This window comes from Salvia hispanica, chromosome 5 (assembly GCF_029641045.1).
Source record: "Salvia hispanica isolate PSC_SH4W2 chromosome 5, Shi_PSC_v1, whole genome shotgun sequence".
NCBI classification, from domain to species: domain Eukaryota; kingdom Viridiplantae; phylum Streptophyta; class Magnoliopsida; order Lamiales; family Lamiaceae; genus Salvia; species Salvia hispanica.
In genome coordinates, this window is record NC_142696.1 from 47,483,785 (window position 1) to 47,511,181 (window position 27,397).

General features: G+C 36.1%; 6 protein-coding genes across 7 annotated transcripts; 4 read left to right on the forward strand and 2 right to left on the reverse strand.

Moving 5' to 3' along the window:
* The first annotated feature begins 825 nt into the window (after positions 1-825).
* Positions 826-3,646, forward strand: GRF9 (general regulatory factor 9). The gene is made up of 7 exons (XM_048087330.2): positions 826-1,023; positions 1,418-1,724; positions 1,822-1,909; positions 2,316-2,425; positions 2,512-2,660; positions 3,237-3,295; positions 3,394-3,646. The coding sequence occupies exons 1-7, from the start codon at positions 951-953 to the stop codon at positions 3,394-3,396; spliced, it is 789 nt and encodes a 262-aa protein (XP_047943287.1). The 5' UTR covers positions 826-950; the 3' UTR covers positions 3,397-3,646.
* A 1,469-nt stretch (positions 3,647-5,115) lies between these two features.
* LOC125190342 (bifunctional riboflavin kinase/FMN phosphatase-like) lies at positions 5,116-9,070 on the forward strand. Of its 2 annotated transcripts, none has more exons than XM_048087620.2 (10): positions 5,116-5,441; positions 5,538-5,724; positions 6,007-6,137; positions 6,536-6,605; positions 6,929-6,994; positions 7,163-7,317; positions 7,406-7,483; positions 7,582-7,694; positions 8,679-8,771; positions 8,913-9,070. In XM_048087620.2, the coding sequence occupies exons 1-10, from the start codon at positions 5,357-5,359 to the stop codon at positions 9,021-9,023; spliced, it is 1,089 nt and encodes a 362-aa protein (XP_047943577.1). In that variant the 5' UTR covers positions 5,116-5,356; the 3' UTR covers positions 9,024-9,070. The 2 variants fall into 2 exon arrangements, with proteins under 2 accessions (XP_047943577.1, XP_047943578.1); XM_048087621.2 differs by having other exon boundaries at positions 8,922-9,070.
* Positions 9,071-11,373: 2,303 nt separating this feature from the next.
* LOC125188227 (exopolygalacturonase-like) lies at positions 11,374-12,822 on the forward strand. The gene is made up of 4 exons (XM_048084989.2): positions 11,374-11,520; positions 11,613-11,918; positions 12,003-12,518; positions 12,589-12,822. The coding sequence occupies exons 1-4, from the start codon at positions 11,374-11,376 to the stop codon at positions 12,820-12,822; spliced, it is 1,203 nt and encodes a 400-aa protein (XP_047940946.2).
* A 1,012-nt stretch (positions 12,823-13,834) lies between these two features.
* LOC125186871 (transcription factor bHLH30-like) lies at positions 13,835-15,278 on the reverse strand. The gene is made up of 2 exons (XM_048083347.2): positions 14,807-15,278; positions 13,835-14,457 (listed from the first exon to the last, which is right to left on the reverse strand). Exons 1-2 carry the CDS (start codon positions 15,080-15,082, stop codon positions 14,011-14,013), a joined length of 723 nt encoding a protein of 240 aa, XP_047939304.2. The 5' UTR covers positions 15,083-15,278; the 3' UTR covers positions 13,835-14,010.
* A 142-nt stretch (positions 15,279-15,420) lies between these two features.
* On the reverse strand, positions 15,421-18,754 carry LOC125186869 (ketol-acid reductoisomerase, chloroplastic-like). Its single transcript, XM_048083345.2, has 10 exons — positions 18,400-18,754; positions 18,012-18,104; positions 17,816-17,881; positions 17,575-17,715; positions 17,139-17,366; positions 16,911-17,028; positions 16,697-16,836; positions 16,386-16,553; positions 16,142-16,297; positions 15,421-15,973 (listed from the first exon to the last, which is right to left on the reverse strand). Exons 1-10 carry the CDS (start codon positions 18,673-18,675, stop codon positions 15,605-15,607), a joined length of 1,755 nt encoding a protein of 584 aa, XP_047939302.1. The 5' UTR covers positions 18,676-18,754; the 3' UTR covers positions 15,421-15,604.
* A 2,644-nt stretch (positions 18,755-21,398) lies between these two features.
* On the forward strand, positions 21,399-24,871 carry LOC125190381 (uncharacterized protein At1g03900-like). Its single transcript, XM_048087674.2, has 8 exons — positions 21,399-21,706; positions 22,411-22,442; positions 22,583-22,683; positions 22,781-22,853; positions 22,954-22,985; positions 23,933-24,023; positions 24,175-24,283; positions 24,366-24,871. The coding sequence occupies exons 1-8, from the start codon at positions 21,617-21,619 to the stop codon at positions 24,681-24,683; spliced, it is 846 nt and encodes a 281-aa protein (XP_047943631.1). The 5' UTR covers positions 21,399-21,616; the 3' UTR covers positions 24,684-24,871.
* Positions 24,872-27,397: the final 2,526 nt, after the last annotated feature.

The window sequence follows — 27,397 nt, forward strand, 5'->3', positions numbered from 1 at the left end:
ATTTTTTGTGCCATATGGCAGCACGTGATTGAATGTACGTTAGCACTTTAAAATTAGTTAGCATATTAGCACTCCCCTTTGAAATATATCTTAAAGTTTGGATTGGTGCTATTTTTGTAATTATTGTATTTATGCTAAATTTATTAACATATTTATGGCATATTATTATGGATTGCTGTTTAACACTTGCTTGAAGTTGACTATTCTTAAATAACCATGCATTCATACAAAAATCTGTCTAATCACCCTTTGTTTTAAAATATTTTTTGTTGGATAGTCAATAATTTGAAATTTAGGTGGTGTTCGGTTTGAAAGATAAAATAATATCAAGATACAGTTTAGGATTGAGTTGTGAGATTATTTTAATTATAGGGGATTAACTATGACTAATTATCCCATAATTATCCATCTAGGATCCATCGGATTGAATTGTGAGGTTGAATCTCATGAACCAAACACAATACAAATTTAATCCTAGATACAATCTTGCAAACCAAACAGCCCCTTAGTATTTTAATATACTCCCGCTGCTATAAGAAAAGCAATGAATTTTACTATTTTGTTTCGCACCATAAAATTAATCATTTTTCAATAATTATTTTCACCATATGCGGTACAATTGGATCTCATTAATCGCAATATTAATTTTCTCTTATTTTAAACTTTTTAAATCAATTTTATATTAAAATTCTTACTATTATTTAGAAAATTCTCTATTCATTTCAATTAAATTAAATTCAATATTTTAATATTTTGTGCTAGAAACCGTAGGGAACTGAATAAAAGTCACAGGAGGGAGCAGCTGGTCAGTCAATCAATCCAGTTGGTCAGTCAATCAATCATTTCTCTCCTCACTCCTACTTTCCCCTTTTGTTGCTGTGGAAATCGACTCGCAAAAAAAATCTGCAGGTGTCAAAAACCTAGAGAGAGAGAGCGCCTTTGGATCGGCGATGGCTTCCTCTTCAGATCGCGAAACCGCTGTTTACGTCGCTAAACTCGCCGAGCAAGCCGAGCGATACGACGGTAAACCGTTTCCTCCCTCGCTCCGACTAAATTTGGATCGATTAGTTTAGCATGAATATCGATCTCGTCTCTGCTTGCGCTTTGCTTAACTCTCTGCTAATTTTTGGAGAACTTGAAGTAGTAAACTATTTGGTTGATGTTGTTGCAGCTATGTTAGAAGGTTGGAGATTGAAATTTCTGCTTAAATGCTTTCTGATTAGTATTTATGTGGAGCTCTAAGTTCATCTTTCTTAGTATTTAGGAGTTTCAAGTTAATTTATGATTTGAATAACTGGACAGTGTTTTACCTGTTCGGTTCTACTGATTCTGGTTTTGATAATCCTGATCTCGAGAAATTTGGTTTTACACTGTTCTGATTTGTCTGATGATTCGAAAAATTGGGGTAATTTTGCAGAGATGGTGGAATCAATGAAAAATGTGGCTAAAATGGATGTGGAGTTAACGATCGAAGAGAGGAACTTGCTGTCTGTTGGGTATAAGAATGTGATTGGGTCTAGAAGAGCTTCATGGAGAATATTGTCATCAATTGAGCAGAAGGAAGAGTCCAGAGGAAATGAGGTGAATGCTAAGCGGATCAAGGAGTATCGCCAGAAGGTTGAGTTAGAGCTCACTAATATTTGTAGTGATATCATGACTGTCGTTGATGAGCATCTTATTCCTTCCTGCACAGCTGGTGAATCAACCGTGTTTTACTATAAGATGTAAGAAGTTACTCTGTTATTGACAAATTATGGATTTATGAGTTTTCGTTTTTTTGTCCTTTTTTGCTGCTAACTTGAGTGTGTTTCACCTTCTCAGGAAAGGGGATTACTATAGGTATTTGGCTGAATTTAAGGTAGGTAACGACAGGAATGACGTTGCTGATCAGTCACTGAAAGCATATGAGGTATGCATTGGGTTTCTTTATCAATTTACAGTTTATGAATAAGGTTTCCGCCAAGCTCACCCCATCCCCTAAGGAAGGATAGGATTTTGTAAGGCTTACTGATTCTTGTTTGTCATAAGTGATGTTTCTGTTTACAAATGATCCAAGAATTGATACAACAATGGTTAATAACTCAATCTCAATACGAGATAACCTGTTTTTTTTTTGTTGTGATAACCTGGATCTTAATGTGCATCTGAACAAGATTTTCTTTGCAGTAAATGATAACGAAATATTATCTGTTGTTTGTTCATTCACTTACTATTCTAGTTGTAATCTTTATACTGACTCTACTGGCATAATAACCTACCTATTTCAGTTTTGTACTAATACTTACTCCACTATTCTTCTTTGAACTTGGTTAAAGTTGGCTACTAAATCTGCTGAGACTGATCTGCCTCCAACACATCCTATTCGCTTGGGGCTGGCTTTGAATTTTTCAGTCTTTTACTATGAAATTTTGAATTCCCCTGAAAGGTATGTCTTCTCAGCAATACTGTTGATTCTAAGATAATATTCAGTCACTTTAAATCCATCTCAACTTCCTTATCTATATGTTCCAGGGCGTGCCATCTTGCAAAGCAAGCTTTTGATGAAGCTATCTCTGAGCTTGATACGTTGAACGAAGAATCGTACAAGGATAGCACCTTAATCCTGCAACTGCTTAGGGACAACCTCACACTGTGGACCTCTGACATTCCAGAGGATGGAGGTAACCTTACCTGACAGCCATTAGAAATAGAGAAAACCAAATAAATTAGTTTTTGTTAAATTTTAATGGGTAAAGACGTAAAGCTCTGCAAATATTCATTTCCTTTCCAGTTGACTTTCTTCATAGCAACTCAGGATCTTCTGAAATTTTTACATCTAAATGTTTGGTGCCAAAACATAACATGTCATTTCTATTCCCGATATTCCTTTTATTTGTTCTTTTCATATCTCTACGCTATGAATTTCCTACATGCGTTGCTGAGGTTCACCATATTAGGCTTTAAGATGTGCTGCTGTTATATTATTTTAAGTGCATCATTAATAATGAAGACTTGAGAATTATAATAAGAGAACTATGCATCATCATCCAAGAATAAACCCTTCTCAAAGCATATTCTTTCCATTGGATTTCCATCATATTTTAAAGCAGAAACTTACCAAATGTGACAACATCTGCTGCCTGCCACTTGTTTGTGGAAAATCAATGTGAAATTATCGGAAAAACTTAGGGCACCCATCCTCCAAGATTCTTTCTCGTTCTTCTGAAAGTATGTAATCTCTTATCCCTTGCTTGCAGACGAAGCACAAAAGCAGGATAATACCTCCAAGCCTGGAGGCGAAGGTGCACTTGCTAAGGTGAGTTTTTCTCCCATCCCCTTTCACTTAGTTATTATAGTTACAAATCGACCGTTCTCCCGGGTCCCAACTACACTCTTTTTATATGTACAATGCAGTGAAAAGTCGATGATTTGTCGAGGAGATATGCGTGTTTGGGGTCGAAGTAGATACATTGTGTTTATGTTTGTGTATTGATACTTTGTTCAGTGGTTGTGAATGATGCTGTTGGCTTGTGGTTTGTTTTATTGTTGTGGGATTTGATGTGGCGTATAGGTGGTTTAATTTTAGTGACTACCTTAGCCTAGATGTGTTTATTTGAATTAACTCAACATATCATTATTTTCGTCTCCACCAAACTTTTCATTTGAATTATTCTCCTGCATACTAACATGTCTTCGGTGTAGTTTTCAACATGGTGACTCAAATCTCGGACCGGTTAGTCGGAGAGGAAAACGTTTAACCAACTAAGTCGCTATTTGAATTAGCCGTTTGGCCAAAACTTTATTATCTCAGTTTCATTCTCTTTTTTATTTTATTCTCTATTCATTTAAAATTTAAATATTAATTTCTTAAATTTTGTATTTATAATAAATATATCAACTAAATTGGGATGAAGGGGTATGACGTACTAATATAAAATGATTCTAGTAATTTAACTCACTAATCCATTTTTTCATACATGCAAAACAAATAGGCATCGTTTTGAAAAACATATTAAATGCATTTAATATATTAATCGGTAAATATTTGATTTATTCATTAAACGTTTAAATAAATTAAAATGTCTCAATCTCATATGATCGTATCTCATGTGCCAACATTATTAAAATATCATGCCACAGCAATTTCATTCCAAATTGCCCGGAATATTTCAACACCTTCTTTAAACTGCAGTGGCAATTTGGTCTGGATATTTCATGGGACTTTTTTTGTCGAAATTGAGACGTTATGTATATGGATGTCAATCGGGCCGGTCCATTGGGTTTCGTGCCAATCCGCTCGAGTTGCGGGTCAATCGGGTGCGGGCTAATCAGATTGTGATTTCTTTCGGGCTATGAAAAGTTCAACCCTAACCCTAAAAGCTCGGGTTTCGGATTAGCCTAGCGGGTTAATCGGGTTGCTACTGATAGCATTAACATGCGATGAATCCAATAAATAATGATGAAAAATAGTTATAGTAAAATATTTAATTATGATAAATTTGAGATATATACCTAAATACAATCATAAACATGATTAAATACTAATATTTTAGATATTTTTTAAAATTTTAATGCATGTTTTAGAAATTTAAATATTTTTTTTTGAATTTGAAGTTTTTAATTTATTTATCAATTTTTATATTAATAAAAATTCAATATATAATTTGTATGCTTAACATTAAATTGAAATTTATTTTTTTAGATATCTATATTATAAAATTAATATGAAGTGTACAACTAGGAATAAAAATATTGAATAATAGAAATTTTATCGGGTTTTCGGGCCAATCCATCGAATTTTCGAGTCTGGCCCTAGCGGGTGGCGGGTTAATCGGGTGCGGCTAATCGTGTTTGAATATTTGGGCTAGAAATTTTTGGCTCTAACCCTATAAATTTGGCGGGCTATTCGGGTCAGCCCACAGATTGCGGGCTACACTGACATCCGTAACTCCTACAATTAAATATTTATTCTAAAACAAATAATATCTCAACTATAGATAAATGTTATTTGAATTATAATTTTTTATTCCAAAATTGACTTTTAAAATTTGAAAAGATATATAATATATTACTATTATAATTTAAAATACTACTACTATTAAAATATAATGCATGAATATGCAAAAGAAGTTCTATATTGGGAAGGGGAAGAGGTGGCATATGCCAAGAACAATTCTATATCCAGAATACCATATTCAGTTAGAATAATGCTTCAATGTTGAATCCACATAGAACTCAATCACACACCAATTCTATTCTCCAGCCACCATAAACCCTATTGCGATGAGAATCAATCCCTCTCTATTTCAATCCCAACGCTCCTCCCCTCTCTCTCTCCCCCAATCCACACAACATCGCAAAACCGCATTCACAGCCTATGGGCTCCGCCGCGGAGAATTCGAGCTCCGATCCCCAAATTTCCGCCGTCATTTTCGATTTGGACGGAACCCTTCTGAACACAGGTATCGATTTCTTCCCGTTTCTCTCGATTTAATTGTTCGATTGATTGATTGATTGTGAATTTGTGAGGGAGCGTGATGATGTTTCTGTGTTGTCAGAGGATGTTACGAAGAATGTGTTGAAGAATTTCTTGGCGAAATACGGGAGGGTGCAGGATAGTGAGAAGGAGAGGAAGAGATTGGGGATGACTTTCAAGGAATCGTCTCTCACAATTGTGGATGACTATGATCTCCCTCTCACCACCGAGGAATACGTGAAGGAAATCTTGCCAATGTACCAGGGAACGTGAGTTTTCGCTTCGATTTTAGGGTTTATATGCAATTATCAGTGCTAAAAATCGTATCTTTATAACTATGCTGTTTTATGTCGAGTGATTTGATACTACTATTTAGCTTAATTCAATGAGAATACTAGTTCAAATATATATAGAAGAAGCTCAGGGTTTATGCATGTTGGTAGAGTGACACTGAGTTATTGTATGTTATTGTTTTTAGCTTGTTTCATTGTCTATGGAAAAGATTGCATTGGATGTCTCAGTGATGTTGTCTTCTGATCTCTTTGGTGTAGGTGGCTATTGGCTAAACCACTTCCGGGGGCTAACCGTCTCATGAGACATCTGCACAAGCACGGTGTGCCATTTGGACTCGCTTCAAATTCTTTGAGGAAGAATATCGAGGGGAAAATATCTCACCATGATGGTAGCCACTTACTTTCCTCAGTTTATCTTATAGAAATTATGAGTACCATGCCATGAACATACTAGTCAATCAGAAATTATCAGTTTAAACTTAGTTATCTTGTTCATGATAATAACTTGGGACATGGTGCTTATATGTGTCCAAATAATGAACCTGTCTCTATGATGGTATCCTCAAGTTGTTGCGTATTTTTACTCAATGACATGTCTTCACGTTGGTTGTTTTGGGGTGTCTCTAGTGACATTGTGTCTTTAGTTTTGTCGGATAATGTATATAGTCCTGCCTCGTCGATCCAACTGATTGCCATTTCAAAGCCCTCTTTTTGCCTTTTTTTTTTCAGTGGACAAGTGCCTCTTTAGATTCTGCCTCGATATCTTTATAATACTTTTTGTGTATAGGTTGGAAGGATAACTTCAATGTCATTCTTGGAAGTGATGAGGTGAAATCAGGGAAGCCTGCTCCAGACTTGTAAGACAGATTTTTGCCTTTCTTCGTGACATGTTTGTGCTTTTGCTTGATTTTATAATGTTGTGGTTGTATATGATCTTTCATTCTTATATACTCTTATATCTATCTCTGTTACACGCTTGTAAGTATTTATCCAATCATTCAATTCCAGATGAAGAGATTGGATTGACTTCAATTGAAAGTTAATACTGTAGAATCTCATAAGTCATAAGTATAACATCAGCTTATACCATTTCTGATGTTATAGCATCTTATATTGTTAAACATGGTTTTCTATTTTGTATTTTTAATTTGAATATATATTCAATGTTGCTGCTGCACAGATTTCTGGAAGCTGCAAAAAGAATGGAAATGGATCCTTCATGTTGTCTTGTGATCGAAGACTCTGTGTAAGTTCACCATTGCATCATAAATAAACAAGAAGATTTGCACCTTCGTCATTCCAGCTATTCTCCACATCATAATTTTTGCCACAGTTTACTTTAACTTTGTTGCTGCAACATATATTTTTTCCTCTACAAGAAGCTTTAATTTTCCCCGCATCTTGTCCTCCACAGTGTGGGTGTTAAAGCAGGAAAGGCTGCTAACATGAAGGTCGTAGCCGTGCCATCACTTGAAAATGAATCTGATTCGTATTCAATTGCTGATTCAATACTGCACTCACTCCTAGATTTTCAACCAGAACATTGGGGTCTTCCTGAGTTTGATGATTGTACTGTCTCCTACTTTCGTCATACACCCCCCCCTGTTCCCATCCCTTGCTTGAGTAGATGCATGACTTTCTGATTTGATGATTGCAGGGGTTGATAATGCTTTGCCTACTGAACCTATTCTTCTCACGGGTGTTCTTAGCAACGGACTTTTTCAGGCACACTCAGGTAGAACACTTAAATTTCATTTACCTTCTCTTCCAAATATTTAATTTATTCTTCGATAACCTTTTTCTACAACTTTGATAAACATTGTGACGATCCAGATAATGGATTGCCTGACCTTCCGAGTCAAATATGGGGACTACACATCGGCTGGGCCAAATTAGATGGGCAGGTCTCGAAGGCTGTAATCAGCATCTCTTCTAAGAAAACAATCGTGAGTACTTTTATTCATCTACTTTTGAACATGTTATTCTAAATAGCATTTGGATAATGCATACTTCTTCAGAGCTATCAACTATCATAAAAAGCAATAGAGCATACACTAAATAATACAATTAACTAAATTAAAACTGGCAGAACTTCTTTTAAAGTGCTACAGATAATGTGATGTGCATTAACTTTTTAAAATGCCACACGACAAAAAAGGCCTCTGTATACAGTTTTTAAACACCTTGAGGTGAAGCCTCCTGAGCTTCAAGGGAAAAACGTGACCTCTTCCTGCGCGGGGAAGAATTCAGTTGACCCTCATTCAGTGGGCTAGTAAAACCGCCCTTTACATCATCACTCGAGGCTTTGGTTTTTGTATCATCCTCATTGCCTACCCCAACGTCCGAATCAAGCTGCTCACCCAACTTCTGAAGCTGGGCTTGTGATCTATAAAACCACGAACACCATGAAAGTCATTACAAAGTTAATCTATAGACTGAGAGACTAAGTTAATACGTAATACGTTCCTTCTTCATACTTTTTACACAGATAGATAGAGAAGCTAGATGCATATAAAACTTTATTTCCTGAATGATACTCCCTCCGTTCCATAGTAATAGGGGCATTTTTCCATTTCCGTCCGTTCCATAGTAATAGAGTCATTTCCATTTTTAGTAAAAGTCAACACATTTTTCCACACTACTTTACTCTCTCTTACTTTTTTCTCTCTTCATCTCTCTACCTTTTTCATTTTCCACTTTATTCTCTCTTTACTTAACTCACCTAACACAATTTTTCTTAATCTCCGTGCCGAAAAGTTTTGCCTCCATTACTATGGAACGGAGGGAGTATTTAATTAGGTTCCTGTCACATTCTAGTTAAGATGCTTTTAATCTGATCTCGGTCAAAATTTTGCCCATTACTCGAGATCATGTCAGTTCTGTAATTTAGTCTACCTCTTAACACCTCCGTGTGACTTCTTTTGACACAGCAACCATGTCTGCTCGATGGAGATCATGATGCAAGTCACGACAATGGGATACAGTTGCTGCTCGTGGGCTACCTACGGAGATCATGCACTCTGGTAAAAAGAAACTATCTTCGACATACTACTACTTTAGTTTGGCACTTGTTGATGTCTTCGTGTTTCAAGTCTCCTCTAGACATCCATGCTTGCTTCTAATTCTAATTCAGCACCCGAAATCGTATGATTCATTCGAAATAGTCGATGCAGGGAAATACGTTGAACAGCCCGGAGATTGTTGATGAAGACAAAGTGACAGCCGATGCTGCTTTAGATTTGCCTGAATTTTCCCATAAATTATTTGAATGTTGAAAAATGATGCTGCTGATTAGTTTATTGCTGCTTCTTTTTGGTTGATATTATGTACTTTTTCTAATTTCCTGTCTATAAAACCATGTTTTTTTGTTCAAATAAAATGGATCAAATAATTGGAAGTGATCGTTTCATATTTTCTTTTAATTTAATCATAGAGGACCTTGATGTGTCTATTTCATAATTTTTCTAATTTGTAATTTGTTTTTATGTATTACTCTCTCCGTCCCGCTTTAGGAGTCCTGGTTTGGGCGTCCCGTTTTAGGAGTCCCGGTTGAGATAAATTAATAATAAAATGCCTACAAAGTGTTAAAAGTGGGTCCCAACATCCACTACAACTAATAAAAAAGTGTTAAAAGTGGGTCCTAACATTTATTTATTGGACACTCAATTAAAAGTGGGTCCCAACATCCACTACAATATTTATTTATTACACTCAAAACACTTTTTTCTTAAAACATGTGCCCGACTCAATCGGGACTCTTAAAGCGGGACGGATGGAGTACTATCTTCGTCCCCCAAATATTGACACATTTTGACCCGACACGAGTTTTAAGAAATGTAATAGAAAGTGAGTTTAAAAAGTTGATGAGATGGAGATTCTACTTTTAAAATATTAGTTTTATAATAAAATGTGAGTAGGAATGAGTTAGTGAAATATGAGGTCACTATAAAAAATGGTAAAAAGTGAAGTGTAACAAATTTTCAGGGACGGAACGAAATGGTAAATTGTGTCAAACTTTCAGGGACGTAGGTAGTATTTTTATAGCATTTTCATCATAGATTACACTTGCTATGAGATAACATATACACAATCACTAAAAACACCTAAATCGTCTCTAGGTGTTATCAAGATATAAATATTTCACTAGATATAGATATTTAGAAAGTTTCTAATGAGAAAAAAAATCTAATAAATGATATTCTAAATGTATAACAATTCCATATCCAGACACTAATTCTAATCCAGACCAGGTTCCAAGACAGTAGCGATATACATTTGATAGACACTACTACTACTACTTTGTATTGTCAAAAATTGGAAAATTAAAAATTGAACGAATAAAAGATTAAATCAAGTTTTTATTTGATTGAAGTCCAATTTCGAACCTTAATCATTTTATGATTTTGGCGCATAACGTTAGGTTTGATACTTTTAGGTCCTTAAATTCTTAATAGTATGAATTGATCAATTTTTTATCCAAAAAAGTGACAATGTAGTTAAAATTTAACAGCATGTCTATTTATCTAAACCTTATTATGACATATTTTATGAATATTCAATTTCAGCCCATAACTTATAAATATTTTAAAATAAGACTAAAACTTGTCGTTTATGTGTGTATAGATTGCAATTCTAATTAATACTAACAAAGCAATTTTCAACATTTCTTTAAAACAAAATTGATAAAAAAACTTTCATTCATTTCTCAATTTCTCAGACTGATACAAATGATCTCATACCTCTCTATATATATACTATTTAGGGTGTTCTAAAGTTCTCCACTCATTTTTTTATATTCTAATAATCTAAATATTTTCTCTATAAATATCTAGGTTATCTTTTACCCCAAAATCTACTATTCTAGATAATTCTCAACAAATTTTAGATGCTTTATACTCCCTCCGTCCCACATTAGGAGTTCCGGTTGAGTTCGGCACGGATATTAAGAAATATAAAGGAAAGTTGATGAAAAAAGATAGTGGAATGTGGGTCCTATTTTTTTATATTAGTTTTATAATAAAATGTGAGTAGAAAAAGGTTAGTGGAATATGGACCCTAATGCCATTTATGAAATATTTCAACCAGGACTACTAAAGTGGGACACCCAAAAAGGATAAACCGGGACTCCTAAAATGGGACGGAGGGTGTAAATTCTAGACAGTTTATCTACAAATATGTAGATATTTGCTAGTACATAAATCTGGATAATTGATATGAAACCCAATAAGGTGGCCTGATTTACTATTTACAAGTTGGAAAATAAAATTAGAAACTTCACAAAATATATTTTCTTAAATAAATTCATCATTCATACCCGTACGTGTGCAAGAAGGGTTTCAGAATGTGGAACGACGACAGTTGATACAATAATACAAATAACTTCTCTCAATTGCTAGGTAAATCAATCGAATATGATGGATTTTGACCGGTTTCCTATATATATCGCCATATTTAATTTTAGAGCTATCCTTATAATAATAAGAGTAATAGTAATAGCCAAAATTTAATTGTAAATAAATTTCAATTTATTACGCTTGACCATCTTCATGACTTCTCATCTTCATCCTAAACCATATATAAATACAGTTTAATTCCATTGTTGCAATGAGTTAAATTCCTCTAAAAATGGCAATTTTAAACATTTCTTGGTCACTAGCAATTCTCTTGTTCTCGTGCATTGCACTAGTTGTTACAAGTCACACCGTGCCGCCAAAATTCTTCAACGTCGTTCGCTATGGGGCCATCGGAGATGGCACCACCGACAACGCCCAGGTTCGAGTTCATGAGTTCGAGCTAGCTTAGACTTTCCAATAAATTGATTTTTGGCATAAAATTTAAATTTTGTGTAAAATGATTAATTTTAGGCATTTGTGAAAGCATGGAAAGATGCATGTGCATACAAGGGAAGGAGTAGGGTTTGGATCCCAAATGGGAGATTCTTGTTAAGTCCAGTCTCATTTGAGGGCTCATGCAATGGCTCAATGGCCTTTCTCATCAAAGGGAGCCTCGTGGCCCCCACCGACCCCTCCTCGTTCACCGACACGTGGATTGCCTTTCGCTATTTATCCGCCCTCACCGTGAGAGGTGGTGGCTCCCTCGACGGCCAAGGCCATTCCGCGTGGCATCTCAACGACTGCAAAAGCAACCCTCACTGCAAGCCTCTTCCAGTCGTTAGTTTCTCTCTCTTACTTTATTCTCTTTCTTAATCTGTTTAATTAGGGTTTAGGGTTCAGGGTTTACGTGCGTCTATGCAGACATTGAGATTTGACTTTGTGCGGAACTCGAGGGTCGAAAACATCCAATCAATCAACAGCAAGAGCTCCCATTTCAACGTTTTCTCGTGCGAAAACCTAACCATAAGCCACGTGAGGCTCTCCGCGCCCGCAGACAGCCCCAACACCGACGGAATCCACATTGGCAGCTCGAGAACCATCACGATAGCAAACTCCATCATTGGCACGGGAGACGACTGCGTGTCCATGGTCTCGGGCAGCCAAAACATCAAGGTGAACAACGTCGTCTGTGGGCCCGGCCACGGCATAAGCATCGGGAGCCTAGGGAGGGGCCACGAGCGCGAGTATGTCGAGGACATAACCGTCGCAAACTGCACCTTCATCGCCTCCGAAAACGGCGTTAGGATCAAGACATGGTCGCCCTCTTCATATAGCATGGCTTCCGGTTTAGTTTTTGAAAATATTATTATGAAAAATTCCAAAAATCCAGTTGTGATTGATCAGTACTACTGCCCCTCACCACATTGCTATATGCAGGTAAATCAAAATTTCAATTTTTTTTTAAAATAAAAATCAATGTGATTATATATTTATTATTTATGTATAGGGAAAATCGAGCTCGGATGTGCAAATAGAAGATGTGACATTCAAGAATATCCGAGGGGTGTCGAGCACGGAGGTTGCGTTGAATTTGCAGTGCAGCGAGGCTATGCCGTGCAAGAACGTGAAGCTCATCGACATAGACCTTGCGTACGAGGGGCCGGGGAGACGGGCCACGGCCCTTTGTTCACATGTTATTGGCTCCTCTTATGGCAAGCTTGTACCTGGTGGATGTGTGTAGATTTTTGTGAATTTTTTTCATGTATTAATTTGCAATTTGTTTTTGTTTTGAATTGAATTATCTCTTCCATATCTATCAAATATTTAAAGCTTCATATTATTCGAATTTTAACATGAAGATATGAAAAATTAATTACGTCCCAATTAATGTTTATTTGAGGCACCATAGTGTGATCTTATATCTTGTAGTGCTATATTTTTAGAATTCAATATTTGAAATTTGGTAGTTAGTCAATAATTAATTGCATAACACTTCTTTATTATACTAAGGGTATCAAGATCTACATTATTCTAACCGTATTCTTGAACTAATAGCAAATAAAACAAAATAAGATATCTTTCTCAATAGTATATTCAAGTTGGTCTTATTTATCTAACCAAGAATCATAAATTGACTCAAACCTCCAATTTCTTTTTTGTGTGGAATATCATAGTCTTTGACTTAAAAATATTTATAAGAATATTTGCTCTCGTATTCTCGACTCATGATAAATAAGTTCAATATCATATATACCTCACAGCAATTGTTCTCACAACCCTTCAAAGGCCAACGTCCTCGTTGGTCATGGCCATTGGTTCTTTGCCAGGCCACCACTCCGAGTTCCTCGTTGGTTACGGCCACGTTGGTCACGGCGGATTCTTTACCCGGCCACCACTCCGTGGGTCACCACTCCAAGTCGGCCCCAAACGTACTCGTTAGTCACGGCGAGTTCGTTGCCCGACCACCACTCCGAGCCATTTGGCCTCTCAATGAAAGCACCAATTAATATAAACCAAATATGAGAACTCAGCCCAAAAGACTAGTCTGTTAGGTGAGAGAACCCATTTAATCTACCCCACACCAATTATTCTCACAACCGAGGTGGGAATTGAGTCTGTAACATAAAGTGTAATTGTGCAGTTAGGATAGTGTAGTTTCATTGTATGCTGTTTTGCTTATGTTCTTATGTTATAGTTCTTGTTGAAAATAGATTGTGATTCATAATGTGGAAAGTTAATTAATTAGATGAGTATTTGATCTTAGTGATTGAATCTACTGGTGTGCGTGTTCGATTTCCTTCCATACATAGTGTGGATTTTGATATTGTTGGTTAGGATGAGGGCTTGGAATAGACATAATTTGCCCTCACTTATAAATATGCTTCACTTTGTACATATCCACCTGTTTCTACCTGGATTTGCTATTTCCTCATGAATATATATACACACTTGACATTCTCTGCCTCTTGCTCGGACTATTTCTCAAACAGAACTCGTCCGATGCGTAGAACTTGTCGAGGACAGAACGAAGAGCTTGACGAATCGAATCGACAAGGGGATGAACCTGACCTTTCAGTCCCGTGATCACGAAAACACTGACCATTCTAGTACCCAATGTAGAAATCTCAGCCCTCACAGCACTGAGGGGCAGAGCCCCCACAGCTTCTCTCAAATCGCGGAGAAGCTCGTGCTCGAAATCGCAACAGAGGGAAGCTCGGATCGAGGTTGAAGCGGTGTCGTTTGGGTCCTCCTCTTCTTCCACTCTAACTTCATCGATATCGCTCGGCACCACTGTGCCTTTAGTAGCTTCGGCTGCTTTCTTCCTTAGTAGCTTCACTTCATTGATAACTTCGCCTAGTAACCCTGCTTTGTCCATCTGATTCATGATAAATACAAATCATTAACCAATCCAAACATGAAAGACATGAAAATGATACTATATACTCCCTCCGTTCCATAGTAATAGAGTCATTTTGACATTTTGGTACGTTTCATAGTAATAAAGTCATTTCTCTTTTTAGTAAAAATCAACATATTTTTCCACACCTACTTTACTCTCTCTTTTTCTCTCTTCATCTATCTATCTTTTTCATTTTCCACTTTATTCTCCCTTTACTTAACTCACCTAACACAATATTTCTTAATCTCCGTGCGGAAAAAAAAAACGCCTCCACTACTATGGAACTGAAGGAGTACTAAAGAAGGCATGAAAATGATATACATACTTTGGAAGTTCCATGAGTTAGTGTTCTAAGAGTAGCCAAATGGCGATTGATTCTCTCCCTTCTTCGCCTTTCGGCCTCGCTGTGATTCCTCAGAGCAATCGAAGCCTTGTTCGCCTTGTCTGCATCGCCCATCTTTTGTCTTGGCCTCATAATGAACTCTCCTCTCTCATTGTTCAAAAGCAATGACGACGACGATGCTGATGATGCTCCATTAATATCTCTTGCCACACCTTGGAACCCAAAGTAGTTTCCTTCAAAACATTCAAAATGACCCATCTTAATTTGGTGATTGTTAGAGCTAGAAAACCATACAAATATTTGAGATAAAGTAAAATGCTAACACTCTACAAAGTATGATTCTTCCTGTTGTTTCCATCTCTCTTTAAAAAGAAGCATTCAGCAGTTGATGAGTATATGTATGCAAGAGTCAATAACTCATGGTGGTAATGAAACTATTATATCATGAGAGAGAGTATGTGGCTCTTGGGTGTTGCAGATGCTACTATAGAGGTTGCCTTCTAACTATAATTGGTGTGTGAATGATTGGGATTGATCACCTGTAATTTACCTAATCAATTAAATAAATATCACTGATCAGGTCAACTCAAGTGGAATTTAGAACAACAAACATCATATTATTACCAACTAGCCGAACAATCTTTTATGCCATACCGTCATACAAAAACATAAATAAGAAAAACAGGATCCTAAGGTTCAACCAGTGCAGCACTCAGACATATCTTAATATCTAAAGCTCAGCTCAAACTGAGTATAGGAGAATGAAGACTTGCTATGTCTTCAGTTGCCGGATTGTCGCAGCTCTGGGCGGACGAAATCCGCATCGGCAGGCACTGAGATGTCGACGGTGGGCCTCAGCTGGGCACATACTTCGATCGCGCCGTGCACGGGATCCGAGAGGAAGTTGCTCAAGAGGTCCTGGTTGATGGGGGCGCCGTTGTCCACAGCTACAAGGGCCTGCTGGGTGAGGATGTAATCGAATCTCGGGGCCCACTTCCTTGATCCCAACCGAGCTGTTGTCGAGCAGTTGTCAACCATGAATGATACACCGCGAGCGTGCATGAAAGGATTCAACGAGTCCACGGACTCGATCACACTCTCGTTTATAATTTCAGAGTATGAGTGCCCCTTCTTCCTCAAGATCTCAATCTGTGTTGTCCAAAAGCAAATTTAAGAACATTCAGTTAGATTATAGGAACCATCAACTGAACAGAATAAATTTTCACATAACCATCAGAGATTTCTGCCACCAAATCATTTAAAGCTTCATATACAGCGAGGAAATGAAAATATTCGACGGGAAAGAGACAGACGCACCTGGGCCATCATCAATGCAACAAAGACTCCTGCGGTGAAAGGATACAGAGGTCCCAAGTCACCTGCTGGGCGTTGGGCTCTCACACGCTCACCAACTTTCCACATCCGGGTCTGATCGATTTTACCCATAGGGAAGGCAGGTAGGCCTTCCTTATCCTGAAGGAGAAAAACATATTGATAAATATCAGTTGAAGAAATAGGAAACACAACTGGTCTCATCAAAATGAATCACTGGTAGACATACATAAAATCGACGACCAGCCAAGACAACACTCCTGATCTCACTGCCACTGGCGACATCTTCGTAGCATTCGTACAGGATGTCCATGCAGGGATAGTATGAAGCACTGTACGCTGTCTCAAAGTCCTTTTTGCCTTGTGCATCTAAGGCATTATAGACTGCTAGCATACCCTGTAATAATTTCAGAAACCAAATTAGTTCATTAAAAAGAGTAGTTAAAAGAACAAAGAAATTGAGTAATCTTCATACATCTCGAGACAAAATATTGCAATGGTGACGAAAAGATTCTAAAACAAATCAACACTTTAACTAACCTTTGTTGATATGGTCTTCGATATTGTCCCTGTAATGCTCTCAACTGTGTTCTTGTAAGCAAGATCTTCACTCATCCCATTTTCAGTGTACCTTCTGAATAAGCACTCCACAACACCATGCACAGCCCCAAGCAAAATTCCTGATGTGATCGAAAGGTGATTTAGAGAATTTCTGAGCCAACATGGCACAAATAACCTCAGGAGACATTCTTACCTCTCTCCCCAAAGATATCACTTTTATACTCCTGCTCCAAGGTAGTGGCGAAAGTGAAAGGTGAACCAAGGGCTACTGACCATCCAAGGGCAACATCAGTAGCTCTGCCATCAACATCCTTCAAGCAAAAAAAAGAAAAATACATCAAACATTCACACCACCACAAAGAGTAACCTATATACGTAAATCCTGTCATTGGATATAAACACATATAAACAAGATGGATACCTGGTGAACAGCAAAACTTGAATTGATACCAGCACCATTCACTTCTTTCCCTTGCACATATAACCTTCTCACAGAGGGACCCATCCCCTTGGGACACACAGCTATTACGCTAATGTTCTTGGGGAAGTCGAGACCCACTGACTGCAGATGTCCCAACAGGAACCCATGGGAAAGTCCTAGGATGCTGTTTGGTTTCATGTGTGAGAACACTTTCTCATAGTTATCAGCCTGCAACATTGAACAAATTAAGAATAAAGACACCTCCAACGAAGAAAAACACATACAGCAAATCATAATTGATTGGTATAAACTTCTATGAGCATCATAACAATGCCCACACAAGACTCGGAAAAAAGATGCGCCAGAAGAATTAAGTAGTTGACATAAACAGAGGATTTAATCAAGGGCCTCATTGAAGGTTCAAGGCAATGGTCACCTGAGCTGAGTCCGATATCAAGAGCATCACCAAATCACTGCCGGATATGGTTTCATATATGTCTCCAAGCGTCCCACTTTCTTCTGTAAACCCAGCAGCACGGGCCTCAGCAAATGAACTAGAACCCTTTCTCAAACCAATCTACATGGAAGTCAACATAAAAATAAATCACTCACTTCAAAAAATGATCAGAACATGTCTCATCCACATAACGAGCCAAGTAAAAAAAACATAAGATTACCTTAACAACAATATCAGATTTCACTTCGGCAAGAGAATCCCTCAAGTTCTGTGCTTGAGCAGGTCCCTACACCAAAAAAAACAAGACTTCACTTATAACAACAATGAATCAACACAGTAATATTCTTTGAAAAATGAGCAAAAGCAAATTATCTCAATAATCACCAACATTCTCAAGTGATGTAGCAATAATGTACCTGTGAGCCCCAACCAATCACCCCAATCTGCTTAATGCCCTTAAATGCATCCGGCAACAGCTTGAACAGATCCCTTCCTCCTCTCACAATGTACTGCACAGTGCATACAATGCAACACCATCAGCAATCACACAAATTCAAGCTCTTAATACAAATATCTTACTACATCACCTCATTATTCATTAATTTATTACTCACTTATTAATACAAATTAAATATTAACAAAAAAAAGAGCAGATCTATCCATATCTACACAGCTACCAACCGCAATAAACTAATCAACCTCAGATTTGTTTAATCGGAGCATAAACAAACAGAATAAACCCTAGCAGCAACATTTCCCCCAAATCCACCACACACATTTGGCAATTAAACCCTAATTTCATACCTCCTCGTGGCCGGCGAGGTTGACCTTCTCCTTTTTGAAGACGGAGGTCTGGAAATCGAGAGACTCCAGGGGCTTGATGGCGGGGACCGAGACCATCCTAGCGGCCGAGGCGGAGCCGGTGGAGGCTCGGGAAGAGGCGGCGGAGCGCAGCGGCTTGAGAGAAGGGGAGGATGTGGAGAGGAAGCCGAGGGACGCGGGTGGAGCTTTTGTAGGAGGATTGAGAGCTGCGGTGGAGGTGGGGGAGGTGGAGAGAGAGGTGGGGGCGGCGGCCGCCATGGTGGTGTGTGGCTTTTCGAGTGAGCGAAGGGAGTGAGAGAAAAATGTGTGTGACAGCCGACAGAGCTCAGATGAGTGAGATAGGGTTTGTGTGCTTCAGCTACATTCCCTTATATAGTGGAAATGGGAATAGTATTGGTGGGGTTCATTTCTTAAAATATACACCCTACATCCCGCGGTAGGTGAGTCATTTTACTATTTTGGTACGTTCCATAGTAGTCGAGTCATTTCCTTTTATAACAAAAGTCAACACATTTCTTATCTCTTACTTCCTCCGTCCCGGATAATTCGTCTCAATTTTCCATTTCGATCTGTCACACATAATTTGTCCCATTTCACTTTTATCTTTTTTGGTAGTGGACCCCATATTCCACTAGCTCATTCTTACTCACATTTTATTATAAAACTAAAGATATGACCCGCATTCCACTAACTTTTTCAACCCCATTTTTCATTACAATTCTTAAAACCCGTGCCCGATCAAAATGACCCGAATTATCTGGGACGGAGGGAATACTTTACTTTCTCTTAATTTATTCTTTCTTCATCTCTCTACCTTTTTCACTCTTTACTTTATTCTTCCTTTATTTAACCCACTTAACACAAATTTTCTTGAATCTCGTATCGAAAAGAAACGCTTCTACTACCGTGGAAGGGAGGGAGTACTTCCTAAGTCCATAAAAAATAGAGCATAATTATCATTTTTGGCCGTCCACAAATAGAGCACATTCATTTATGGAAAGTTTTTAATAAATAATAATCGTACACATCATTCAACTAACAGAACTTCTCACTTACTTTTTTCCATTCTCTCTTACTTTTTTTCCTTCTCTCTTACTTTACCAATTTTACATTAAAACTCGTGTCATACACAAGTTGCTCTACTTTTTTGTGGACAGAGGAAGGGAGTAGTAAAATTTCTATTTTCAGAAAATAAACCAAAAATAAAATAATTCTCTATTTTTAAAAAACATAGAGAGTAGGTTGAAGTTAGAATCACTATTGAGATTGAGCATTAAATTGGGATAATGAATAAAACACATATTTTTGTGCTTAAATAAAACTAAAAATGTGGCAATACATAGTACTCCACTAGACTTTTTGTCTATACTATCACTATATCACTATGATTTCATTTTAAAAAATTAGTTTTTTTTTGTTTGCACCATCTTGGTAAGAGGGATTTGGTATGTGTTTCGTGGATATATGGTTGGAGATGGAAAGGGATAATTTTACTATAGTGGTCCTAAGTATAGGGAAATTTGAAGATTTTAATAATTTTCTTTTCGTAGTGCAAAGAATATGCGGTTTATTCATTGATTTTGATATTGTTGAGGTTAATCATATATGCACAATAAATATTTGTTGCTGATTTTATCGTATTAATATGCTAGGTGTTTTATCTTCCATGGGATTGGACATAAAATATTTTATTTTATTTTTATTTTTATTTGTAGTTGTCGCTCTCTTAATTATAATTGACTGGTAACGTCCAGCTATTAATTAGGTGGACGTGTATAGTGAAGTAGACTAATCAATCAAGCTATAATGAAACGAAAAATATAGTAAAAGAGACAAATAAATTACTCTTAATATTTTATAGTTGTAGTAGTAGTAATAATTTTCAATGTAAAGACTTGATGTACGGACATAAAATAAAGAATCCAACACCAACACGGCTGCTCGGCGGCGCACGTGTCTATCCTACACGTGAGACTAGCACAAAATGTTGGTAATCATTGAGATTTTTATTTGATTCCAAAATTTCACAACTACTACTATATTTTCTTAATCGAATCGAACGTAAAATTGAAAAAAAATAGTAACTATAATTATTATTTTAATATATTATTTAAATATAGTTTAATGTTTTGGATTTTTAGTTTTAAAAAACCAATTAGAACTGAATAGAATATTCAAGTTTTGAAAAAAAAAAAAAAAATCTCATGTAATCCAAATCCATAAATTCTGAACCTAATGTTAAGGCCCAGCTCAAATAAAAGGGTGTGACTGGACTTAGCCCAATTGTTAAATGTCTTTTTAGTACATGCACATGCAACATGTTTACTAATTAGCTAAACAAAAAAAATGTTTCATGTGCATTGAATGGAAATGTGTAATATTTGAAATTAAATTCCTTTCAATAATTGATAAGGTATAAAGACTTGATGCCAAGAATCAAAGTAATATTCAACTCCTTAACTCAAGTTGAAGCAAAAATAAATAAATCAAACCAACCTTTACCAAACATTTGTACTTTCCTTTAAAATGCTTTTCTATTTACTAGTTTTTTCCAAAAAAATGTGATAGCCTTTAATTTATGTATATTTCTATATACGTATGTTTCTATTTGTGCTAACCATATACCAATAATCCACTCTAATTTGGTGTAAGTCATATCTAATTTTTGCACTTCCATCCATACAAAATAAAACCTTTAAAATCGACAAAATTCTAAAGACTGAATTTATTGTGTTTTTCAGTTTTCATAGACCGATAGTAATATCAGTACACCCTTAACCACATTCATATCCATAGACCGATATCAGTAGACCCTTAACCACATTCATATCCTTATTCGCTTTCGATTATGATAAAGAAAAACATTTCCATATACTAAATACAACAAAGTGTTAAAATTATTATAAGAAAAATACAAAAGTAAAATAAGATTGACAAAAAATATACTCCCTTCATTTTCCAAAGACTACAAAATTCTATGAAGGCAAACCATAATATTCAAAATTCCAATCCTGCCCCCAAACATTTTTTTGGAACTAAAATTCGAAGACGATTGCTTGTTTGTAGCAACATTCCTCTAAGATTCAATTCAATTAGGTTAAATTTTGATTGGGATTTCAAAACGATCGGATTCAATTGGGGATATATTCTGCATTTGGATAATCAATTGCGATTGCATTTTGATCGATCAAAGGATCATATGGAGAAAGACAAGATTACAGAAGAAGAAGAAGAAACAGACGCAGTTGAGATGGTTCTGTTTCAAGTCTCGGAATGCTATGTTTACGTGGTAATTTTCAATATCTGTTTCGATTAACAAATGCGTCTGGTGATTTGGTTTCCTTTTCGTTTTTTTCTAGAAATTCTGTGTGTGTGATCTTGCTTGCTTTATTGTATGTGTTTAATCACCTCTTTTTATGGCTAAATAATGTGTTGTTTTGAGAATAAGTTGTTGCATTGTTAAGCGATCCTTGAAAATTCAATTAATCTGCAATACGAAGGAGAAAAGCTAGTTTTGTGTTAACTAGTTTCGAAATTCAGTTTGTTTGTGGATGGTTGAATGAATACAGCTAATGGTTTTTATGGCTATGTGTGCTCAAAATGAAAAAAGTGGATCAAATTAAGAATTATTAGTTGATTTAGAGTTAGAAATAAGGAAATGTATGTTCTGGATGAAAAGGAATGATATCCTACTCGCGCATTCTCGTTGATTAACATACGGTTGAGTTGCTTTGGCTGAAGGACTACTCCAAAACTATCTAGCAAATGTTGCATTTGAAATTTGCAATGCTGTTAATTCCACACGAAAATCACGCCAGTTTCTATTTCGGGGGATTATAATATTCTCCTGAAATTTGCTCTGAATTCCAACAACAGTTAATCTTAAAGATGTTGCATTTCATTTTGGTTTCTAAGTTACTTTGGCATAAACTCTGTTGTCCAATTGTTGTTTTTTCTTGGGGATATTCTAATGTTCCGGTTATAATATTGCAGATACCTCCACGGAAATCTGTAGCTTCTTACAGGTTTCCCCCTAAACTACTTGATGAGCAGTTCCATAATCTTGATTTAGAAGGCAGCTTATGAATTAGAAATGATAATGTAATTGCTCAGCACTCATTTGATCGATGAAATAATTCAAAAATGGAATTCTTTCTTCTTGTAGGGCTGATGAATGGGATGTCAATAAATGGACATGGGAAGGTAATTTGAAAGTTATTAGTAAAGGAGAAGAATGCATTATCCGGTTGGATGACAAGACAACAGGTGAATTTTCCTGATTTTCTACTGGGTAGCGGTGTTAATTAACTATCCATTTTCATCTAGTTTCTGTCTCTTCTAATCACTGTTGTCTATGTAACAGGTGAGCTGTATGCTCGGGCATTTTTGAGAGAAGGGGAGCTGCATCCTGTTGAGGCTGTTATTGATAGCAGCAGGTAAAGAAATTGGTCACAATTGAAGCCACCTCTTGAAAGATATTGTTAATGTTAAAACAATGTGGTTCAACTTATAAGACTGCTATTGGTTCCTTTGCAGATATTTCGTTCTTCGTATTGAAGAGAATATTGGTAGTTTACAGAACTTCAATCTTCTAATATTAGCTTCTATAGTTATTCTTTATATGATCAGAGTTTGGATCTTCATTGAATAAGTGATTATGTTTCTTCTTTTCTTTTTCAATGGCCATGGTTGTTGATATAACCTTTAGAAAACCAACTAAAATTTGGGCTGAGTTACGGGCTAATTAGTACCTTATGTACGATTAATTGAACACTGTTTATGCAATCTACTGTTAAGAATTTTCCAACTAATATATTGTGTCTGGTCCTGTGTTTCTGCATCGGAATAGATAATAGACATTGCAGTAGGGATTGAGGTCATATATGACCAAGAATCTTTGTGCACTATTCACCTGGGGACATAACATACATTCAAGGTCAGATTAAGTTACTAATGTGATTTACTATATTAATAGCCTGACTACATGCCTGATATCCTGTTCATCCTTTTTAATCATTTTCACACATGTTGAAGGTGACAATATTAGACATGCTCGACAGATATATAAGTTGCTACCTCATAGCATCTGCCTCGAGGAAGTTTCCTAACTTTTTTGCTAGTTCAACCTATACGAATTGTTTCACTCGCCATTTAAGTGCTAATCTGGTTAGTCTACTGAAAGGTCCACCATATATCAGGGTTGATGCAAATTACCTACAATTTCCAAATGAACATATAGCAGGTTTTAACATTTCCAACTTACAAAGGCACATATAGGGCTAGAAGAATTGCAAAATCATATTGCTCTGACTCTTTAAGAGTGGTTGACTCGCTTCATCAGTATGTTTCCTTAATCATTGACAATTTGGGTTCTTTCTTCCTTCTTAAGTTGTGACTATCATTTGCAGACTGCACAGCATTGTTGATTTTCAATGTGTAACATAAACTAATTTTTATCTATTTATTTCATGTGTACATAAACAGAACTGATACCATTTCATTACGATTCATGCAGATGGGCGCCTTCGCCATGCTTTCATTGGTATAGGATTTCGAGAAAGATCAGAAGCATATGACTTCCAAGCTGCTCTTCATGACCATATGAAGTACTTCATCTCCTTTTAATTTGCCTTCCCTTTAGTAACCATGTTTTAAGACTTAAGAGCGGTTTGGCCCTGCGTTGCTGTTGTCTAAAGTAAATGGCCTTAAAACTCTCTGCTGCCGAGACTCTATTGAATTATTTTATTCAATCTATAGGTATCTGAATAAGAAGAAAACTGCAGAAGAGATGGAGCACCAATACCAGCATTCTTCAGTAGATTATAGTTTGAAGGATGGGGAGACTTTAGTGCTTCAGCTCAAGAAAGTAAGATCTCATGATCCATCTTATCACTCTATAACAATTGCATATGCTCATCTTATCCCGTTTCTCTTTTTCTACGAAACAGAAAGAAGGTGGCAGCAAAAGATCCAAGTTTTTCGAGCAGAAATTGAGTAATCTCATTTTGGACGATAAGGGTAAAAACAAAGAAGGTGCAGTAAGTATCAAATTGCTCCCTCCTCCTACCCCACCCGTCTCACCCGTTGATACTTCGGAGAAGTCTCCGTTAGGCATTACCCCGAGAGTTAGCCCTGGAAAAACTCTTGAGAACGAGAAATCATCTGGAGTGAGAGAACATCAAGAAGGAGAAGCAAAAGCCACCAAGAAGAAAGAACAACACAATGCACCGGATGATGATTTTGGGGATTTTCAAGCAGCCAGGTAGTGGGGATGCTAAGAGAGGTTTGCTTGTACTTGAATAATACCAATCCTTGTTCTTTACGTTTAACTTGGTTATCGGAGCTTCGTCCAGCTAATCCTCAGAGAGCACGATCTTTGCGGTGTGGAAGTCTTTTTGTGTTGTGAATATTCGTTTGTCTTTATCAAACTGGTGCAGTTTATATATTGCTTTTAGCTTCTCTTACTAACCACCACTGTCTGTGTACTTAGTTTTTGATAGAGTGACTAGAGACTAGAGAGTGTTGGCCAGAACATCATACGACTCGAGAGGGTTAGAGTTGCAATTTTATAATCCGAAAAAATTCAAACCCGAATGACCCTATCCTGCTACCCAATAGGGCTGATCCGAAATTAACCCGAGCTTCATAGGTTTTACCCAAAATGAGTAGATTTTATTATTTAGTTTTAAATTTTACTATCTTTATATCAAACTTACAAAAAGTTAGTAAAGTAAATCAATTTTTTTCAGATGCATGTGAAAATATATTTTGATTCAATAATTTAAAGTTATGTACTCATCATTTCAATTTTTTATTTATTTATTTTACTCTTATGTTTTTAAGAAAAGTATTGAACGATTTCATTATTAGTAAACCTTGAAAAGTACTCAATGAACTTTCTAATTTTGAAATAGTTAAACAACACATTACCCATGGCCATAAACATCATTTTATTTACAACTTATACGAGGGAATAGTAGATAAGAATAATTATAATTTATTATCCTAATAAAATATTTTTAATTTAAAATGTCAACTAATCAACTATGTTTCCAAATGTACGTCTACAAAAATAGTCATGTTTTTTTTTTCAATTCGGCATGTCCATTGAAATTAGTCTATCTATTTATAGTAAGAATTTCTCTCTATTAAGATGAGTCTCATTTATCAATATTTTAACCATATTTTGTTGGAACATTTTAATATGGTCCAACATAATAGTCTAAAGATTGTATAATATTTATGGCTATTTATTGATTGACCTGATTACGTGATCTACTAAGGTTATATAATTTATAAGGTCAAACGATTATCTATGAAAGTATGAGGACTATTGTGCAGATGCTACTTTGGATAACTTTAATTTTGTTACGAGTGAAATTAAAGTTATAATAAAGTTAGAGACTTATTCTCTAAATATATGGTTATGGTCAATAGATTCTCATTCCTATTGATCAGACGTAATATCAAGACTCTACAGATTACAGAGAATTTGTGAGAGAGTGTTGTCACTTGGAAGACTAATTTCCATACTTCAGAATCATCAACAACATCATGAATCCGAATCCATGTACGCTTCTGCTTATGTTAATCAATCGTATTCGACATATGTGATTTATGTGAATCATTAATTTGATTCCAACATATTTCTCTAACCTCTCTTACTATATCATTTCTTCATCGAAACTTTTCTTTTACTATCAAGATTATTTATCATGAACATAGATAGTATAGAAAATAAATAAAAAGACCCAAAACCCCAATTGTCGTACGGAACTAGTGCGTGCACAACTATGTAACGAGTTGCGCGTGTGATACAATGGTGTATGACACATCCAAAAAGATGCACGCACAACTGTGTAACAAATCGTGCGTGTGATACAATGGTGTATGACACGTTGTGCGTGTTTGTGCGCACACGGATTGGGCGAATTTCGCATACCGTCTAATGCCCTAAGCAATGATGTCATCGGTGATGAGCTCCGGACGTTGCTAAAGTTCAGAGGCGGCTGGTCCCCTTCACATAATTAGTGACAAACATAGTGTCATAAAAAATATGAGAGCCACTTTAATTAATGTAATATAGAACAAAACAAGTGGGACATTCCAAATTTAAAAGCCATCATTTAGTTGCTTAGTGAATAGGCTTCATGATTTTCAGGTTATGCAAATCTATAGAGACTGACTAGCTTGCAGTAATCACAGCAATGGATCATGCCATAATTTTAGGCACAAAAAAGTGAGAGAATATTCCTAGAAATAATGAACTTATTTCCCACTTCTACTTCTTTGTTTTGCCTTCAATAATATGGTTTGTTTTAAATGTTATAATTGAACCATTACCTCATTAGCAAAAAGTGAAGGTGGTTGAAGTTTAAATTAATCTTTAATCTTTAAAAGTTTGCTACCAATCGAGTAATTTTAAGCTAATCTAATCCATAATTGAATACTCCATTTTTTATCCATAGAAATAGAGTAACCCATGATTGAGTTTGCTTCAAGTAGTTGAGTTCCTTTTATTATTTTAAGTTAGGTAAATGTGGCCAATTTGAATTTTTTACAAGCTTATATTATAATTAATGCTATTTTGGGCAGGACAAAAAGATGCTGCCAAATAATTATTGTAGTGTAAGTTGTGAGATTTTATTAATCATGCTTGTTGTAGAAGTGACCTTCGTAACAACTTTGCAAAGGAGCCAATGGGTCATTTTTTCTTTTGGTGGAAATAATTAATTTTATATATAGGTGCATGCAGTCCAATTAAAATTTCTTTATCACTTCATTATTACCCCATAAACGTAACAACTTGTGCCATATTGATGATTGAAATTAGCCTTTTGTTGCTTTAGAAGTAGAAATTGGTTGTAATCATGCTGAAATAATCGAAAAATATTATGAGTGTTCGAAAATCCAAAAGGAATTCTGAAATTGATGGGATGAAGTGCACTTGTAATGTGAATATGATGGTTAATTTATGTCA

What these genes read in the sequence shown, in the direction of transcription:
- GRF9 (XM_048087330.2), top strand. Translation starts at nt 951, where the DNA reads ATGGCTTCCTCTTCAGATCGCGAAACCGCTGTTTACGTCGCTAAACTC. An exon ending in ACCGTGTTTTACTATAAGAT is followed by an intron (nt 1,725 to 1,821) that starts GTAAGAAGTTAC and finishes TCACCTTCTCAG; the next exon opens with GAAAGGGGATTACTATAGGT. An exon ending in TGACATTCCAGAGGATGGAG is followed by an intron (nt 2,661 to 3,236) that starts GTAACCTTACCT and finishes CCTTGCTTGCAG; the next exon opens with ACGAAGCACAAAAGCAGGAT.
- LOC125190342 (XM_048087620.2), top strand. Translation starts at nt 5,357, where the DNA reads ATGGGCTCCGCCGCGGAGAATTCGAGCTCCGATCCCCAAATTTCCGCC. An exon ending in GAAAATATCTCACCATGATG is followed by an intron (nt 6,138 to 6,535) that starts GTAGCCACTTAC and finishes TTTTGTGTATAG; the next exon opens with GTTGGAAGGATAACTTCAAT. An exon ending in CTTGTGATCGAAGACTCTGT is followed by an intron (nt 6,995 to 7,162) that starts GTAAGTTCACCA and finishes TGTCCTCCACAG; the next exon opens with TGTGGGTGTTAAAGCAGGAA.
- LOC125188227 (XM_048084989.2), top strand. Translation starts at nt 11,374, where the DNA reads ATGGCAATTTTAAACATTTCTTGGTCACTAGCAATTCTCTTGTTCTCG. An exon ending in GCACCACCGACAACGCCCAG is followed by an intron (nt 11,521 to 11,612) that starts GTTCGAGTTCAT and finishes GATTAATTTTAG; the next exon opens with GCATTTGTGAAAGCATGGAA. An exon ending in ACTGCAAGCCTCTTCCAGTC is followed by an intron (nt 11,919 to 12,002) that starts GTTAGTTTCTCT and finishes GCGTCTATGCAG; the next exon opens with ACATTGAGATTTGACTTTGT.
- LOC125186871 (XM_048083347.2), bottom strand. Translation starts at nt 15,082, where the DNA reads ATGGGTCATTTTGAATGTTTTGAAGGAAACTACTTTGGGTTCCAAGGT. An exon ending in TAACTCATGGAACTTCCAAA is followed by an intron (nt 14,458 to 14,806) that starts GTATGTATATCA and finishes ATCATGAATCAG; the next exon opens with ATGGACAAAGCAGGGTTACT.
- LOC125186869 (XM_048083345.2), bottom strand. Translation starts at nt 18,675, where the DNA reads ATGGCGGCCGCCGCCCCCACCTCTCTCTCCACCTCCCCCACCTCCACC. An exon ending in ACCTCGCCGGCCACGAGGAG is followed by an intron (nt 18,105 to 18,399) that starts GTATGAAATTAG and finishes TGCACTGTGCAG; the next exon opens with TACATTGTGAGAGGAGGAAG. An exon ending in TTGCATTGATGATGGCCCAG is followed by an intron (nt 15,974 to 16,141) that starts GTGCGTCTGTCT and finishes TGGACAACACAG; the next exon opens with ATTGAGATCTTGAGGAAGAA.
- LOC125190381 (XM_048087674.2), top strand. Translation starts at nt 21,617, where the DNA reads ATGGAGAAAGACAAGATTACAGAAGAAGAAGAAGAAACAGACGCAGTT. An exon ending in AAATCTGTAGCTTCTTACAG is followed by an intron (nt 22,443 to 22,582) that starts GTTTCCCCCTAA and finishes TTCTTCTTGTAG; the next exon opens with GGCTGATGAATGGGATGTCA. An exon ending in TCGTATTGAAGAGAATATTG is followed by an intron (nt 22,986 to 23,932) that starts GTAGTTTACAGA and finishes CGATTCATGCAG; the next exon opens with ATGGGCGCCTTCGCCATGCT.